Source organism: Netta rufina, assembly GCF_964035555.1.
Source record: "Netta rufina genome assembly, chromosome: 3".
Classification (NCBI taxonomy): domain Eukaryota; kingdom Metazoa; phylum Chordata; class Aves; order Anseriformes; family Anatidae; genus Netta; species Netta rufina.
In genome coordinates, this window is record NC_140125.1 from 69,521,012 (window position 1) to 69,540,432 (window position 19,421).

The 19,421-nt window shown below is 32.4% G+C and overlaps 1 protein-coding gene across 1 annotated transcript in view; it reads left to right on the plus strand.

Moving 5' to 3' along the window:
- GRIK2 (glutamate ionotropic receptor kainate type subunit 2) overlaps positions 1-19,421 on the plus strand; it is a gene marked incomplete at both ends in the record, with an annotated part of 394,793 nt that overhangs the window by 228,371 nt on the left and 147,001 nt on the right. Inside the window, one exon of the mRNA XM_084284092.1 lies at positions 5,535-5,741. Coding sequence (XP_084140218.1) covers positions 5,535-5,741 — 207 coding nt within the window. The remainder of the gene's footprint in view (positions 1-5,534; positions 5,742-19,421) is intronic.

Here is a 19,421-nt window from a genome sequence, read left to right on the forward strand (position 1 = left end):
GATTTCACATTCTGTGTTTTATCGAGTGAAGTAGTTTTGCTTGAAATGGGAATCTATTTGTACCCATTTTACTTTACTGGAATAGAAACTTAGTACAATTTTCTGGGATGTAGTTGAATTTATTTCAAGTCTGGCCAAAGTTAAAAGTGAATTTTTAGGAGAATAACAAAAACTATTTCTACGTAGGAAGTGAAGTCTGACAAAATGAGGAGTGAAACTGCAGAAAAGAATAGCTATGGCTTCATTTGTACAGGCAGTAATTTATGTGTTTCATGATCCGAAAGGTCACACTAGGAAGTAAACTTCAGGATTTAAAATAAGGATATTCATAGTGAATTTCTTTAATAGTACATTGGAGGAAGGCTACTTTACTGTTTTCTTATGTGTAATAGTTTCTTGATTAGAGTATCCTGCCTTAAATGACTAATAAGATGTCTTAGTAATTTATCACATTGATTGTAGCTAGCGGATTTCTTCATCTTTCCCACTTGAATTTTGACTGCCAACTGTGAAAGCCTATTGTGTATTCCTTACATATGACAGAAATGTTAATTAAGTATGGCAGTCTTTTAACTCTAGTCTCCCTGGTAAGGAGAAACTAATGATTCAAATTCACTAATAGTGAATAACTGTTATACTGAATGTGAAAGTGTATAACTGAAGAACTAACAATGGAGGATTTTGAACAAGAGAACAAGATTAAAATAAGTATCAAACAGTTGCTGGTCTTTGAAAAGTAGTCGGCTTAAATACTGTGTCTACCTAATGGATGATAATTGTCCTTGTGAAAAATTTTTGTGGAAGTGATAATTCACCAAGAAACTATGGTGGTCATATATCTAGGGCGTAGGCACTTTCCTGAGTGACAATATTTGTCTGTAATATATAATTAAAACTTGAACAAATAAAGCATATCTTTGCATGGAATTGTCCAAAATAAATACTATATTCAGTATTTGGAATGTGCTTTGTATATTGCTAGAGAAGAAAGAGAAGAACCTGAAAAACCTTTGGGGTACATAAGAGCTATCACCCTCGAAACACTTTCTGATAAATCAGAGTTGAATCCTGTCAAAGTTAAATGAGGAAATGTACTGCATTGCAAGTAAAATCTGTGAAGGCAAAAATAAAATATTTTGGACAGTGGAAGACACTATAAGGAAAACAGAACCATTAAGTAAGGGTTGTGAAAGTATTAAGAGAGTATTAATATGACTCATTGGTGATACTTCTCATCAAAAACTTTTTTCCATAACAGAATATTATAATTATTAAATAGTAGCATAGAGACTATCGTAAGCCTTACCCAAGCTAGTCAGTGTAAAGGATAATCAAAGAATATGGACTTGGAACCCTTAGTTCTAGAAAGTGTTACAAGATTATTTTTTTTAATGAAGTGTAAAACAGCATCAGCAGACTATAAAGTGATTGAGGATTACTGTAATGATGTTGCAGGAAAATATGCAATAATGTATGGATGAGCTGGATGACTCAGTGAAGAAAATCTATCTGTCCTTCCTGAGTAAAAGAGATATAAAAAACATGCATTGACAATTATACTGCCTCCCTGATATCACACACATTTAAATTCCACTCCATGTAATACAGGATTGCATTGAATAGGAGGTAGTAATAAAACTATTGTCAAGAAAATTGATTCCAGGTAGTCTGGGGGATGTGTGGCAGTAAATATCTGAGCAATTCAGAGAGCAAATGTCTAGGGTCTGTGTTCATGAGCGTTCCAAGCTAGATAGGAACTTCATATTGCCTACAAAAGTTGTTCTGCTTGGCTGTCCTGTTTGGAAAGCACACATTTAAGGTTTTTTGCATCTTCAGTTAGAAATGTTAGAATTTAAACTGTAGCTAATAATTTTATTGAGTATGAGAATACTCATATTTGAAGTATTTATTTGAAGTAAATATATTTGAAGTTGGTGTACTGGTTGGTATATGGTTAAAGTTGATTTCTTTACCGATATAGTAATAGTATATAATAGTAATAGTATATATGTATAATATATATAGTATATTATAGTATATATTATAGTATATATTATAGTTTATATTATATATATTATAGTATATATATTATATATATTATATATTAATATATATAATTACTATTAGTATATATAATATACTATTAGGATTGGTGGAAAAAAAAGTGATTTCTTTACCGCTTTATTGGTAAAGAAATAGCAGACATTTTGAACACTCCAAAACCACAGAACTTAACATCTGAAGTTGACAGCTTTTTAATTGTTAGTGTTTTGTTTATTGGATGATGGATTTTCTTTCCAAAGCAAAAACAGTTTATCAGGTAGCTGGTTTATTTCCTCTTTTTTTCCTAGCAACACTGTCCAAATTCTTAGATAACCTACCGTAGCACTTAATTATACTTACCATTAGAAAGTTTCTCTTAAAAATCTGACCTGATTTTTTTTTTTTTTTTTTGTAAGGGTTTAAGGACATTACTTCTTGTCCCATATACAGAAAATAACTTCTCTGATTCTTTGTGTGTGTTGAAGAACTTCGATCACTCTTCCATCAGTATATTCTTCCTTAAATAATAATAAAAACACACTTTATTCTTTTGGTCATTCCTCATCATTTTTTTTGTAGATCTTGGTTCATGTTTCTATTGAAGTGCAGTATTCAAAACTGAATGGAGTACAGCAACTCAAACTTTCATAGTGTCAAAAATAAATTTTAAAAAGATCTATTTTAATGGGAAAGATCCTCTATAGGTCTTCTAATCCAAACATGCACTCAAAACAAATCCAAGGATATCAGTTTGGTCTTTTCTCAGTTGATAGTGTGACATTGTTGTCAATGTCTAGTGTGTGATCCCCTATAATATCTAGAACTTAATTTTGTAGAATTGCAATGTAATCAGCTCTCTTCCTCCTGAATTCATGCAATTTGTTATTCATCTGAAATTATTCATTAATTCCTTTTGAATGACGCTGTATTTTTAATTGCTCTTATTTTCTGAAATTTACCGTTTTGAATTCTGATTTTATCCCCGTTGTGGTGTGAATGCACATCCAATTAGCATGTTTCCTCTTTGAAAACAAGGGAACAAGTGGAAATATTTATCTTTACTCTAGACAGGAATATTATGTATTACTACTTTCCAGATTGATAATGAATCTCTTTTAATGAAGTGCACGTTTCCAGGCAGACAAATTTTTGTTCATATTTTTAGGAAGAATGACATGACTTTGTGTATAATATGATGTGATGACTTTCCTTAGCTTCCTCCCTTCTCCATAGTTTCTTAGCTTTATATTAACACAAAATGATATAATACACTATAATACTTTATAATACACCTAAGATTAAAATAACGTTTTTTTCTAAAAATGGCATTTTACTGTACAAAGTTTCCTGAAAATATTTAATATTCAAGGACTCTCTGAAGTTATCTTTTCCTATTTTAGTTTAATATCTTCTTATTGTGTTTCTAATATTAATTCTATAAATTACCTGGTCAATAATAACCTTTTCAGAGAAAACAGGCACAGGAAGATCATCAAATTGTTTGACCATCTTAGTAATGTCATTTCATGTTTTTCTCTTCCTGTTGGGCAACAGATGAACTAGTTCCTAGACTTTTTTTTCTTTGCTTCTAGAATGTTGCTTTTATCATTTATATACAGTACTAATTCTCCCATATTTTGTTTTGATATTTACTAGTTGCGCGAGGTTTTTGTTTGGTTTTCTCTTCGTCAGTTGAACTGAGTTTCATTTCACTTCTTTCATACGTTTTCTGCATTTCATGTTCAGTGAAGAATTCACAGATGAGTATTGTTGCTCCTTTTCCTACACTTTCTGTATTTTGTCTTAGCATAGCTTCTGCTTGGCCCATCTTGGGCTTTAAAGAATTCTCATTTCACCTGAAAAACTGTTTTCCTTATAGCTGTCTTCTGTGGAATATTTCATATCAATTATCTGAGTATATTAGCAGCTGTTTTCATACATAGGTTTTGTTCTGTCACTCTGTCTGCTTTGTAAAGATCTATTCCATGATCCTTGTCACTTAAATTGCTTTCAGCTGTCATATTTTCAGTCAGGTCTTCATTCTTGTCAGAAGAGTTCTACTGGAGTCATTTGCCTATCTGTTGTTCGATAAGTTTCTGTCATTATATCCTGGTTGTTTCTTTGGGCAATTTATTTTATGTTAGATTCCTTGCTAACTGTATGAAAGTCTTCATTCAATAGTGGTTTTTTTTTTTTTTTGCTTTGATTTTTTTTTTTTTTTAGGAAAAAAAATAAGAGGCAGCATAAGAACACATATCTTCTGAACACATTTCTTCTTAGAGCAAATGATCTCCATGCTTTCTTCTTTGCATTTTGGGTGAAGTCTTACATGCCAAAGTTCCATTTTTATGCAGATAAAGAAGTGTAAATCATAGGACTCCTCAAGATGGAGGTTTACATCAATGATGCTGACAGATTCTTATTAAAGCTGTCAGATGTCTGTAGAATGAAGTGCCTTTAACCCCACTGAATGCTGATGTGGAGATACAGGGCAGTATGAATTTTGTTAAGTTACCCTGGAGAGTTTATCCGATTATTCACTGAGACTTGTATCTGGTGCAGTAATTGAATCTACTACCATTAATCTTACCTTCTTTGGTGCTTATTTTTTATTATTGTATAAAATGAAAAAGCCTCTCTAAAGCACGAGGACAGACTGAGTCATGTGTTCAACCCGACAAATAAAAACTGAGGATTATTACCATATTAAACACTACCATTTGTTCTGCGTATGTTTCCTTTCAGCATTGTGTTTAAGGATGGTTATCCTGTATCAACAAGCAGATGGAAAAAACATACATTTTCCTAAATGTTAAGTTTCTTCCCATAATTATAAATATTCTGCTGGTTACTTTAAATTGCTTACTGTCCTATTTCCATATCACTTTATGCAGAAAAGTCACATCAAATGCTAAATTATACATAGGAATATAACGTTTAAAGAAATTAAATTCAGTTTTCATGGACAGCATAACAAAGAATTTGCTTTTTGAGTTAACTTGAGTCTGGCTTTGCCACAATCTTGAAAATGGCAGGCTATGACTCGAGGCAGCAGAAAGCAGGTACTTTGACTTTTTTCTCCGTGTCAGTTTTCTATACCTTGCCTAAGAAAACGTTAAGCAAATAGTTAAGAGCTCACATCAAGAAAAGTGTAAAGCCAGATAGAGTGTTTGATGTTTGGGGTTTGAATTAAAATTTTGTTTTTATTTAGTTGCTAATAACACTTTTAATGCATTGTAAGAGGTTTACTATGTCCATCCAAATAATGCATTTGATATTAACTTGTATATAACATATGCATTAACTCATATAATGTACATAACTTGTTAAGGAGACATATAACCAAAAACTAAGATTATTCTACTTTTAATTTAATTATTTTTACAGGGAGGTTTATCATGATAGTGTACCAATTTAGGTTAATTTAAAAAAAAAAAAAAAAAAGGTATGGGGGGCATTCAATATTTGTTCTGTTTTATTAATTTTTACAGGAAGAGCCATATGTAATGTTCAAGAAGTCAGATAAACCTTTGTATGGAAATGATCGATTTGAAGGTTATTGCATTGACCTCCTAAGGGAGCTGTCTACTATCCTTGGATTTTCCTATGAGATTAGACTGGTGGAGGATGGAAAATACGGAGCCCAGGAAGATGCCAATGGACAGTGGAATGGAATGGTTCGTGAGCTAATTGACCATGTAAGTTAATTTTGGAAGCTTTCTACTCTCCATTTACATTTCAATTATATATACACAAATTGTAAAACTTTTTATGATAATGCCACTTGTGAATAGTACTGTCTTGGAAAATGCAGATGTTTAAAAGAATAATGAAAGATCCACATAAATGATTTTTTCCTCCAAATTCTGTTAAACCCAAGTTTATTCTGCATCTCTGTTTTGTCTATAGACAATATTTGCTTCCTGCCAAACTGTTTTAGCTCTTCCATGGCATATGCCTAAGTCAAAATAAAGAATAAATAGTATTCAAAATTTCTTTCTGAGAATATCTATCTGTTTTATTTATCTATGTATTTATTTTGTGACAGAATGAAATGTCTTCATTAATCAATGGAAGTCAGGCCCTTTCTGATAGTGGATCTGAGACTTTGAGAAGTTTATGCATATCCATTTTTAACACAAATTATTAGATATAAAAAAATAGGGACATCTTTCTTGAAACATAAGCAATAAAGTGCAAGTGGTAAGACAAATCTCAGCATATACTGAAGTAGCAAAGTAATGCAAACAGTGTCAGAGCAAATACCATTACAGTTAGGCCAGGCATTACTTCATGTCCTTCGAAACATGCTTTCCCAGTTGGTCGTGCCAGTTGAATTCACTTTGAATTCCTTTTCTTTTTTTTTTTTTTTTTTAATTGTGTCATTGTGTCTTTTAGTATTTGAGTTAATTGCTTAATACAGAGTTATTTGATCGAAGAACTTGAGATAAAATGTGTTTGGCATATCAGTATCGTTTAGAGTAGGAAGAGAGGGAGATTATATTCAAGTGAAACTTCCTCATGATGGCATGAAGAAAAATATTCACTAATCCCACTCCAATTTCTGTAAGATTTCAGCAGATGGGCAGAACATGTGCTAATCAAAATATTCTTGTTTACTAGAAGGGTTTTTGTCTTTGTACTTTCCTACTACATAATAATATTTTGTCTGCTTGTTTGTTTTTCTTGTTGTTGTTGCAGCAGATGTTGATTATGCCTAGCTTCACACTTTTAAGATGAATGTGTGGGAGTGTTATCTTTAAATATGTGTATGTATTGCACATAATAGACATATTTAGCTAGACCATCTCTATATACAATTTCACACGTATAAATGCACAGGCATACATAGCTGTTAGATTTGATGGCTTTTAGGTAGTATCATTTGAAATTAATTTTCTTGTGGGAGTGGGATGAGCAGTGAGGAAGTATTTCTTATATAATTCTTTATATATATCTTATAAATTCATTTTGCTATGCTTTTGTTACTCAGACCTATAGTTTTCTTGAACAAGTGCAACGTAGCCTCCTAACCTTTTCATTAAGGTAATCTTGAAATAAAACACATTAGAAGAAGTTGTAGCAGTGAAATATGTAGGCCAGGAGCTTTCCTGATCCTTTCCTCTTGATAACATAGAATGGAATGTGTTCCACTTTCCTGTAGGCTAAAACTAAACTTACCTTAAAATGCATTTTGCGCGTTGAAATGCTGTCAAGGAAGATGTAGTCTAACTTTTAGCCTGCATCATAGCAAGGTTAGGAAGTTGAGCCACCCATGCTATGCTGAGACTTCCCAATAAAAACCCTTCAATTTGTAACTTTCATTTTCTTTGAGTTAATAGGTAATATATTGTAAAGGTTCTTAATTTTAAACTAAAAATTGTAAAAGAGCTGTTCTTCAGAACAAAAAAAATCTGTTGTAATAGACTTCTACTAATCTCTCAATTTCTCAGTAGTTTAAATTTTCCTTTTAATTTCTGTATATTTATCTATTTTTATCTTCTAATCTGTCTGATTGCATTCATATTACTCATGCATGCATACTTCTGTTCATCAGTACATGTTATTGATCCATTTTATTAGGAAGAAACATGTCAGACCTGAGAACTGATCCACAAGTATTTAGAGAATTCCAGATAGTTACTACATCTGATTTTTCCATTTGATTACTTTACATATCAGCATAGTTTTCAGAGTCTTTTTTATTATTATAATTTAGAACATATTTATTAAAGTGCCCAAAAGATTTTATTTTGTACAAAGTGAATTAATGAACTCAATTTTTATTTCATTTGGAAAGGTAAAATGATTCTGTATACATCTTTCAACCTGAGTTTCTGATTGAATAAGTAGACCACAGAGCAAAGACAGAGTTATCAGAGTAGCATAATACCTACAACTATTTGAAAAATTTTTAGATTTTTATCTTTTTTTTTGTATTTGAATTGTCAATCACTTAAGACAGAAAGAAGGGGTACTATTATGTAGTAGATATGTTCACAAGGGTAGTTTGAAGTATCTGTAATTCAAGAAAAAAAAAAGGATAACTTTGTGTGTAGAATAATGTGCGTAGAAAGGAAGATGCACAATTTTTAAGAAGATAAAAAGTACCAAATAAAATCTAAATCTAAAATAAACTGCTTGAATCTGCATTTCATTGCTTTACATTGTTTCACTCACACTGCACATGCAACTAAGATAATGCCATCAGAACTGATATTAGCATATCATGTATATCTCAGGCTTGAAATTCTCTAGTGTTAACAGAAACTGAAGACTTTGCATCAGGCTTTGTGTATTTTTCAGTCTCTTTTCCTATAGTTTACTTGTGTTTCTTCTTTCTTTCACTGTTTTTTACAGTGTTCGTGTGCCATCATTCTGATGTTAGTTTCCTTCTGAATAAATCATAAATACTGAAAGTAAAAAAGGAGTTCAATAATTAGTATCCTTTCACAATTGAATGAAAATGAGTTATTTTTGGAAAATATAGTGGTCTCAATAAGTGAACAAGAGTTCACTACAATAAGTAGAACAAGAAGTATAGATGAGATCTCCATGTGAAAACAATTCAATTTAAATGGAATTTCTCCAGTTAACCTTCCTGATTACTTTGCCACAATGGGGGATTATTTCATTCCAATCTCTCTCCCCCCCCCCCCCCCCCAGTTTAATTTAATAGAAAGGTTTTAGATACTCAGTGTGTAATGTGGGGCATGCTAAAATCCAGGGATCTCCATCCTTCATGAATGTATTCTTCATAAAGAAGTCAGTTTTCCATACTGACTTTCTGCCTTGGTTCAAGAACTTCATTCAAAATAGGATAGACTTACTGGATTGCTTTTGGACCATATTAGATCTAATGTAGATTTCAGGTTGGTCTGTGGTGCTGAAAAATTGTTATGGCATTGCATCATATTACATGAGATAGTGTGAGTGTGTAAATTATGTAGACAACAGATACTGATAGTGAACAAAGTAAATAAAATTATGTTTTTACTCTATTTTACAGTTTCAAAGTTACTTCCAAATGTACTTGTTGTTGGGTCCTGAAACAGGCAAATAACTATCTTACATTTTCCCAGAGTTACAAATGAAAGTTAAAAATCTACTGGAAGTAATTTGTTACTATTATATACCATTAAAAATAACCCTTTTTTTCATTTTTTTTTTCTTTTCTTGGCCATTTGTTTTAATGGTCCTTCTATAGTGCAAAGCATATGCATTGAAAATTGTCTTTAAGGCTTGCAGTTCTTTTATGATTCATAAATAATTATAGAATAGGTCCAATTTTAAAATCATGAATGCTCTTTTATTATATGTGAGGATTAAATGGGAACTTCCCTTCATTTCTCAGAAGAGAAAGACTTCCAGCTTGGAGGAAAGTAAGACTTATGCTGTTGGACAATTGGAAAGCATTACTTAATTTAAATTAACTTTAGACGTAGTTTCGCTTCAGTACCTTTTGATTTTTTTAAATCAATATCTTATATATCAGTAAATACTTCCATATAAAATGCTTACATTTATAGTAGCTAGTATAATACCAAGTGTAGTATAGTGGCCATAAAAATATTACTGGACATAAAATATTATTCTCTCCATAACAGAATGCTTTCAGATATTTATATAATTCTGTTTAAAATGCTCCTGGGGACATCTGCCTACGATAACTTCTTACTTGTTATTTCCTACAATAACTTACTAGCTATTTTTTTCCACGTAATTTTAGGTACTTATGTTCCTGAAGAACTAGAGCCAAGCTCTTTGTATTACTGTTTGGAAGTTAATGAAAGCTTCAAATAAACAAAACAGCATACTACTTTTCTTCATATATACAGCAAAACCTGTCTCATAGAGCCTTGTTAGGAAAGGTTAAGAGCTTTTCTGGCCTATTCTCCTTAAGATAGTTTTCCTTCTTGTAGTTTTCATGCAAAAAGTCTATGAAATGCTTCCTTCATTAATGAAAATATCTAAATTTTATGATAGAGATTTAAAGAGTGTTGGAGAAAGAAGGATTGAGCTTTTGTTTTTTCCTTTGCACCAATGTTACATGTGCTGGACAGTGAAACCTGATGTACTGTCAGTGCTCTTTACAGCACTCTATCCTCCTTTTGGCTTCCTTGTTGTATCAGTGAAAACGTGATACCCAGAGATGTTTTCAAAGCTACGTATAACACTTAACCCCTACTGTGTATGTGTTGTTTTTTTTTCCCCAAAGGATTCTCCTAAGTTAATGACACACATATGCTCCTACTTATTGAATGTTGTTATTACCCCATTGTCAAAATATTTCCCCACAGAGGATCACTGGATAATAATGTCTTCATTTAATGATAATTTTTTTGGCAAATAGCATGTTACATTACCTCCTCCTTCTTGTATTTCTCAGAATGATTTAGTTATTTTTTCACAGTATGCCCTAGATTTTCCCTGAAGAATGTTCTGCTACTCTTCATCATCTGGTTCAAATAATAAGAATATTTTACAAGATGATCTAGTTATTACAGCAGGAATAGAATATCAGTAGTGACTTTGAAAACTTGTTCTGACGTATTTACCTGAAGTTGGAAAATTCAGGATGCTGGCACAGTCGGTTAGCTCTCTTCCTTTCTGGTTGCTGTTTGTAACTGTGAACTGACATTTATTTTGTATTTCTTTAAAAATTTTATATATAATATAGTTATGATATCATATATCAGCTGAGCAAGCATTAGGAAAAAAAGGGGGAGGGGAACTGAAGAGTGAAGCACATGGAGATTCAAAAAATGAAAATTGCGCAGAGAATGCATTCTTGCAAATCGAATGCAACATTAACGTGCTCTGCTGTTTAGAAAGAAGGTAAACTGGTATTGATGGAAAAAGAGTGAACAAGTATTATAAGATTTTACTTTTTTACTTTGAAATAAATGGTTCAAACTATCTGGTCTTTAAGTTTAGAATATGTGTCTTTTGAATATTTATTTCAATCACATTAACAGCAATGAAATAGTTCCAATCCAGAAGTGGTGATTCTCTAAGGTATTTTCCATTTCCATTCATAGTACGAATTATCAATATGGTCACATGATATATCAGAAAATACTAATAGGAGAGTATCATAACACAGAAATTATTCTAACTGACATCTCTGCAAAAAAAAATCTAGCTTTTTTTCATGATCTTTCTAAACCTGCATCTCTGATTTCTCTGTCTTGTCTATCTTACTGTCAAAAATTCAACTGAAAGTAGCCAAAACTTAGTTGATTAGCTTTTACTTGTCTTTTATATTTCTTCATTCTTGCCACTGTTTATAACGCCAACACTCTGATGAAAGTTCAAGACTCTAAAAGGGATATTTTAGATGCTTTCCCCTTTTTTTCCTTTTTCACATCTTGCCATATCTTGGAAAAGTAACCATTGTTTTCTTTCTTGCCCATACAGCACTCAGGCCTTTCTTTTGTATATTTGTACATAACAACTACCCTGTTTCTCTTAGAAATCTGTTGTTTCAGTTTTGCTGCTCTGTAAAGGAAGAGAAACAATACACATTCAACAATTTTACTTAAAAGAGGTGGTTATAACATTAAAACTCTAGGAATTTATAGGGACAGGTGTTGATCTCCAGTCAGTTTGGAATCTTAATATTTTCTTTATATGGCTTTGGTAAAGACTTCTTGTTGTCATGGAACATTTCCACTTTAGTAAAACAAAATAATTGTAGAACACAAATTTTTGTTCAGCTATTTTTATCAGTAATACTTCCCCTGCTACTATAAACTGTAACACACCAGGCAATGATGCATGGTTCTCTCTATTTCAGTAAACAAGCAAAAGATTTTTATTGAAGTAGAAAATATTTGATTTTGATTCTGTTCTCTCTTAGTTCTCCACAGCTCTTGATTTCTTTTTAACCTCCTTAGAACAGATATTATCCACAGTATACTAAAATGCATGATATCTTATTAAGCACTACAAAATAGTTATCAAATCTATTTTAGTACTTTCCTTGTCTGAAGAAAAAAATCTACTTCAAAGTAAAATATCTTTCCCTCGTCTGTAAGATAACCATGCGTCTTTTGTCAAAGTACAGCATACATTTAATTGTGGGGGAAAAAAAAAATCAGAGCACTGCATAATCTGATCAGTTTTCTGTTTTTCATAAAGACACTAGTTTGCATTTTTAGAAAAGATGCATGTAATTTTATTACAATATTTCATTTTTTATGACTGATGTTTCTTAGTTTGGATTTGCAAAAATCATGTTTCGTTATTATTGAGATGGCAAAGCTTTCCTCATAACTATATACATTGTTGAGTTTTTTATTTTTATTTTTTTCCTATTTATGTTTTTTTAAGGAGTTTTCTTTATTCAAATATATTAAATATAGAAAACCTAAGTACAATTTAATATGTAAACCATTTTGTTTAAGAAAGAGACCTCACTTTTAATAATAATAATAATAAAAAGATCTCTTGTCTTCTTTTAAAGAGAAGCTGTGTTTAGTACATTAAAATGCATCTTTTTCCTTATAAATAATGTCATTCCAAAGCCTTGGTAATCCTGGGCAGTTTTTCAAAAGTTCAGAGAAGGGGTATCTTTGACTGGTGTCCGTTAATGTATCTTCTGTATGTGTCAAATCATTTGATGAGAGTATTAATACTATGAAGTCTTGTTATTTTTATCTCATTAAAAAAAAAAAGAAACATAACTGTGAGCAGCATGGCATTTGAGAGGGTAAACTGTGGAATTTGTATGAAACAAGGGCAGCTTATGTAATACACTTGAAAAGTAATTTCTGATAAGACCTACTTTCAGAGTTAATTATTAAAATAATAACAATTACAGATGTACCTCAAAGAGAAGGGAAGATTTTGATATGAAATTCCTTTTTTTCAAATACATTTTTAGAACCTACTTGACGTCTTACATCTAGCCTCATAACATCAATTTTATGTTGAATACAGTTCCACAGAATAAAATCTTGTACCTTAAATAAAAAGGCAGAAAGAGACTTAATAACAAAAATGACAAAATAAATGTTTTGGTAAAAGGTACCCATAGGAGCAAGAACTATGTAGGCTTCTCTTTTAGTCAACGGATACTTATTAAAAATAATCATAACTAAGTCAAGTGAGAAATCTGTTTTATCTTATAAAGCAGTGCCTAGTGGAGTAATTCAGCTCAGATGCTCCATGATCTCAACCACATCATAATGCATAAGGCAGCACAAGTGACACAGGATATCCATCCTGTTCTGGAGTAGCACATATGAGGACAGGTTGGCTATGCAAGATATCTCAGGCAGTAGACCAAGAACACTTTTCTAGAGCTTGATTAGCTGAATTGCCCTTTAGACTATATCATCTGTATTGATCAGACCTCTACTAGCAGAAATGGGAGTTTAATGTTCTATGGATTGAGCAGGGGCATTTTTATTGTACTCAAGGAGAACTAAACACACATTTGTGAGTAAATATTAAAAGATTTTTTTTTTTAAATGCATTGAACGGAATACTACAGCCATAAATGGATCTACAAAGAGTTTACAGACTTGTAACAGGAACTGATTCCTTATATATACTTATGCCAGCACCAACCATAGGTGCATCAGCCTCAGGTGCCTTAAGCCAGTGTTTGATTCCAGTGTTTTGATTGTGCCCCAACGCCATTTCTGTTCACCTAAAGTGGCCCCTGATTGCTCACATTTCATGATTCTTACAAGACAGTACTGTAGTACTTCTTAACTCATGAACAAGGAAAACTTTACTCCTATACACGGAGTATTCTGTCTTTGACATTCCAACTTCCAAACAGTTTACCTGTTCTGCAGTTAAGCCTTCTTGCCAACTGTGCCAGATCACTCCTTGGTCAGGAATTACCATTGCTGAGCAGTTACAGTTTGAATTTCCCATTTGTAACCCCCACCAAAGTGTTTGGTGCCACATGAGCTTCCTTATGCTGTCCAAGCACCCACATAGTTTAGGTATATTTAAGACCTGTGGGACACCCTTTAATTTGACTGAGCAGGAGTTAAAGGCAGGGTAATACCCTATACCATGTCACAAATTCTAGCCCAGTTCAAAAAGGGGCTGGAACCAGTGCTCAGGCATCTGCCTTTTGGTGTTAGATCACACTTTGTCTTGCTGGAAACAGTTGAGAGGTTACAATTGGTCTTTACAAAATTATATTTGTATTGCCTTTGCTACAACATTCATTGTGTGTTCATATTTTTGGTTTTCATTACTATTTATTAATTACTATCAATAAGTGTGGTAAGATAAATTCCTCTCTTACTTCAGTATACTTTTTTTTTTTCTTGAATGTCTATCCTTATTTATGAAAATGGACACAGCAGTTTTCTCACTAAATTATTCTATTTCCCAATTACTTATTTTCATTATTCCCATTACCTACCATGTTTGTATTAGGGGCTGTGAAAAAACTGCTGGCTGAGAACCATTAAGAAAGTAAATAGTAAATTTGCTAGCAGCACTTTCATAATGAGATTTCTTTGTGTGGTCTTAGTTTTTCTGTACCTTTAAACAGATCATTTAAGCTATCTACATAGAACTCTCGTCTTTCATCTGCTGTATAGTATGATGAAATATTTTTAGTAGCCTAATAGCATAAGATAAATTACTTTAAAGTTCTTTACTTAAATAATCTTGTTTCTTAGATCAAACCTTACTTTTTTACATTTTCAGTTGCCATGTAACCAAATCTATTCATCGTAAAAATTAAAACAACAGCCAGCCAGCTCACATTACTCGCTTCACATTCCAAAATGGGATTAATAAGGTCAATATTTATATACATATATGGTGTAAATATATGGTTTCTGTTTATGTGAGTGTTTTCATGATGCATAATATTACTCATCCCTAAAAATTGCTTTCATGGACAAAATGTAATTTTTTCTTATTGGCAAGGAATGTTCAGGCTATTCAGGCTCAGAGAAATTTGTAAGAAAAGGGAGAATATAAGTACTACTGCTCAAAAGTGGCAAAGAAAAATTACATGGCAGAAAAAAAAATGACAGAAAGGGGAATGATTGCTTATGTGAGTGTATTAGAAAATGATTATAAGCTTGGCATCTGAATTCTTTAAATGAAGGTGGGAAGTGTTGAAGACTCCTTCAGGAAAGGGGTTTCAAGGCCTAGAAGCAAGGTTAAAGAAAACTTGCTTTGAAAACTGAATTTTTAGTTAAAACATCATCTAAATTGATGATATACTAGGGAAATATTTTAATGTCTTCTAGTGCACTGAGGAAATCTGTATATAACATTCTAAATTCTGAGCAGTCACAAATCACTCATTGGGTTTTAGTTTGAATGTTTCTGAATATCATAGAGAGGAAGATACTCAGCTCAGCTGAAAAATATAGTATTTTATCTGTCTTGGAATGATTTTCACCATAAGAATCTATAAATATGCCATGATTTTGGAGTTAGCAGGTCATCTTTGCAAGTTACAGATTTCGTTACAAAATGTCCTGTTCAACTATATAGCTTTCACACTTTTATAATAATTGCTCCTTTCTTTGCACAAATTCACATGGGGTACATTGAGCATAGCGCTTGCAGAGAAGTCTAAGTTATTTACAAAATTTAGGTTTAAAAAAAAATTAGGTTACATTTCTTGACAAGCTATATCAGACTGGTTGCTTTTTTTTTCCCCCTTCAAATACTTGGTCTACACTGTCATAAAGCTGCAACTAAATCTAAGGTGTTGCATGATAAGGTATGCAAAGCTTTTGTCATATTCAATGTAAGATTTGAATTCTGATCCTTTAGGGGTGTGATGTTTCAAAGGATATCATTCTAGTAACTACTCAGTAGTTTGGCAAGTCTGTAGTTGCAGTGTTGTTTCTTGAACCAGCTGCACTAGTGAATATAGACAAATAGTAAGGTAAACACCTATGTATTTATTCTGTAGTTTTAATGTGATTTTCTAACATCGTAACATTTTTATTCTATTTTTGCTTACCCTCTTTTTAAAAAGCAATGACACAATTCCCTTTATTCTATACTCTCTGTATATTTTTAAAATATTGCTGGTTCTATTTTAGTCTTCTTATCATAGAATCATAAAATCATATAGATTGGAAAAGACCTTCAAGATTGCAAAGTCCAACCATCAGCCTGACCAAGCCCTGCCACTAAACCACGTCCCTTAAATACCACAAGGGATGGGGAGTCTGCCACTTTCCTGGGCAGCCTGTTTAAGCCCCCTCTCTGTGAATAAATTCTTCATAATGTCCAATCTAAACCTCCCCAGCACAATTGGAGACCATTTCCTTGCATCTTATCACCTGTCACCTGAGAAAAGAGACTGACACCATCCTTGCTGCAACCTCCTTTCCAGTTATAACTACCTGGAGAGCAAAGGAGCCCTCAGCCTCCTCTTCTCCAGAACAAACCAACCCTGATTGTCTCTGCTGCTCCTCATAACTCTTGTTTTCTAGTCCCTTCACCAGCTTCGTTGCTCTTCTCTGTATAAGTTCTAGCTACTCAATGTCCCTCCTTATCTGTTCATAGAATGGCTAGGCTTGGAAAGGACCTTAAAGATCATATCACGGAATCGTCTAGCCCACTTCCTCAGCCACTTCTTATAAGACTTGTTCTCCAGACCCCTCATCTAGTTCTAACCTCCCTGCAGGGATGCCACTCACTAGATCAGGTTGGTCAAGACCCCATCCAGCTTGGCCTTGAACACCTCCGGGGATGGGTCATCATGTTTTCAGACATCTTATGTTTGGTTTATCCCTTATCCTGACCACTTTGGCCATTTGAAGGCCAAATTTGAAGGCCATCGGTTCTGAGTGCTTTTTTTTTTTTTTTTTTTGTATACATTTATTTACCTTGCAGATTAAGCATTACTGTTCTATATTGAACCATTCTTCTCTAAATTTCCAGAAATGATCAGTTTTATTTGATAAGCTTGGTTGGTGGTTTTCTAGCATTTCTTTCTCTTTAAACAAAGGTACTAATTCACGTTATTTAATGTTTATAAATAGTATTCCAACTCCTTCCAGTTATTCTATCTCAGGATAAAGTATCAATAATTCTTCAAATGTTCAGTGCCTTTAATATATTTTTATGTGTATGTTTATTGCTCTAAATATTCGTATTATCTCCCACTGATTATTATTTTCATGAAAGCAACGTTACATTTCTTTCTGAAATCTGTCCTGGGGGTCTACAGGGTAATTATTATGAAAATTTGTAATATGCCAGAAAATATCACTTGTGCTTTTTATGCCCTTCATTCTAATTGCCAATTCATTAATCCACATTTTCAAGTGCTCTGACCTTTTATTTCCAATGTCATTTGTCCCAAGTTGAATGAGCAGCAGCAGGTGTTTCCCTAAAAAGCAACTAACTGTTTCTCTTGTTGCTTGAGCCTTTTTTTTATTCTCTTAAAGCAGACAATATATTCTTACAGAAGCTCTCTGCAAATTTCTGTCTTGCATGTCTGAATTTATCAGTGTAATTCAGTCAGGTATGCCATACTTGCTAGCATCTAGTATTCCATTTCTGTGTTGTTGCTGTTTTTATTTTAATGGAGAAAGATCAAAAAAATGGGTTCCTACATGACCATAGAATTATTAGCAATTGCAGCTTTACTGTTACTTCAAACCAAAAGTCAAACATTGGTAGCTATAGTCACTTACAAGATAGCACTTTAATTTGCAGTTATTTCTACTATATTTCAGCTATATTCACTCTCTCATAAAGACTTTATATTATATTCCCATATAAAAATGTACAAACAGATCCTAAGTTGGATTGAATATTATGCTGAAAAAAGACATGCTTAAGAAACAGTGCAGTGTCAAGCATTGCAGAAATCCAGGAAGAAATGTCAAGGAAAAAAAATAAAACTGTAAAATGACAAACAGAGAAATCCTAAGCCAGAAGCAGTATAGTCAAGTGTTCAAAATACACCTATTAATTCAGTGCAAAGCAAAGGAGAAGTGCATCTATGAATTTCATATTAAATTGCAGGCAAAAGGTGTGTTACAGATTTCAAGCAAAGGACAGAATGAAGTTGCAGTTTTCAACAGAAGAGCAATTGACAGTAATCATTTATTTTCAAGAGCAAGAAACTTTCACAGCATCTCATTTAATAAAACAAGATCCAGCAAAATTTCTAATATTACAGTAAAACATAAAATAATAATGCATAAACTTTTTCTGAATTTTAATAAATTTAATTGTATAACCTTTGAGATGATCATAACCTTTGAGATGATCACATCCTGTATGTTTCCCAAATTTTCTTAGTTATTCGATGCCAAAAGTGCATCATAGTAGCATCTTTGCATTAAGTGCTCTGAGATCTGTGAATCTTTTTTCTGATTATTTGCTCTTAGGGGTTTAAAGGACTATTAGTCTATCTGAAATTTCTTGAAGACTGAGAACTTCCTATTAATTTAACACTGTGCGTAATTTCTGTTTAGTACAGTTAGGGGATTATGGTTTTCCTTTTACTCCTCACAATTTTAATCATTACTGATTAACCTTTTTTTTCAAAATTATTTTTGTGCTATGCAAAAATAACCTTTTTTTTTTTTTTTTTTTTTAATAATCTTGTCGTTTTCCTTCCATCAGTCTTACCAAATACAATCTGAATTACCAAAGAATCAAACTTATTTGGTGTAACATCCATACTCTGTCTTCTGACAATCTCCTAGATGGCGGTATTTTATTTGAAATATGGATGAAGTTCAAGCAATAGTCTATACCTTTATTTATTTATTTTGGTGTACTCAGTTGTAGTCATTATACTATTTATGCTATTTATGAAAATGATTTGGAATCATTTCAAATGAGAAGTTGCTAGCAATGGGCCAAATCAAATGTATATTAAAGGCGAATATTTTAGAGACTGACAGTGTGCAGGTGTTAATACAGAGCATATTTTAAGTCTAACCAGTGTAATCCCCATTTATAATTGTTGTTAACTGTGTGGACGTGACTGGCTAATGCAATTGGTTATATAAAATGATGAAGTTTCGGTGACAGATACAAATTTTACAGTGAATAATTAGAATTAATTTTCAGTGCATTGATAGTGAAGTGAATCATAGCCTATCAGTTAAGTGAAGTAAAGTGTTTTAAATGAAACTCCAAAATGATTACGAATTGGATCATGGTTGGGTTCTGGGCTAGGGCTATATTCATAAAAACATTATTTTTTTTTTTCTTGTGTTCCTTTACAATTCCTTTACAGTCATTTTTGTTTCTACAATGACTGTGAAGAGTCATAGAAAATAATGAGGATTGTTGTTTGTGTGTATATGTCTGCTGAAGTGAAATATTTGTGAAATATAAGTGAAATATATTAGAATTCCCTGATAGAAGAGTTTATTTCTATTGGAACCTGTACATTTTAT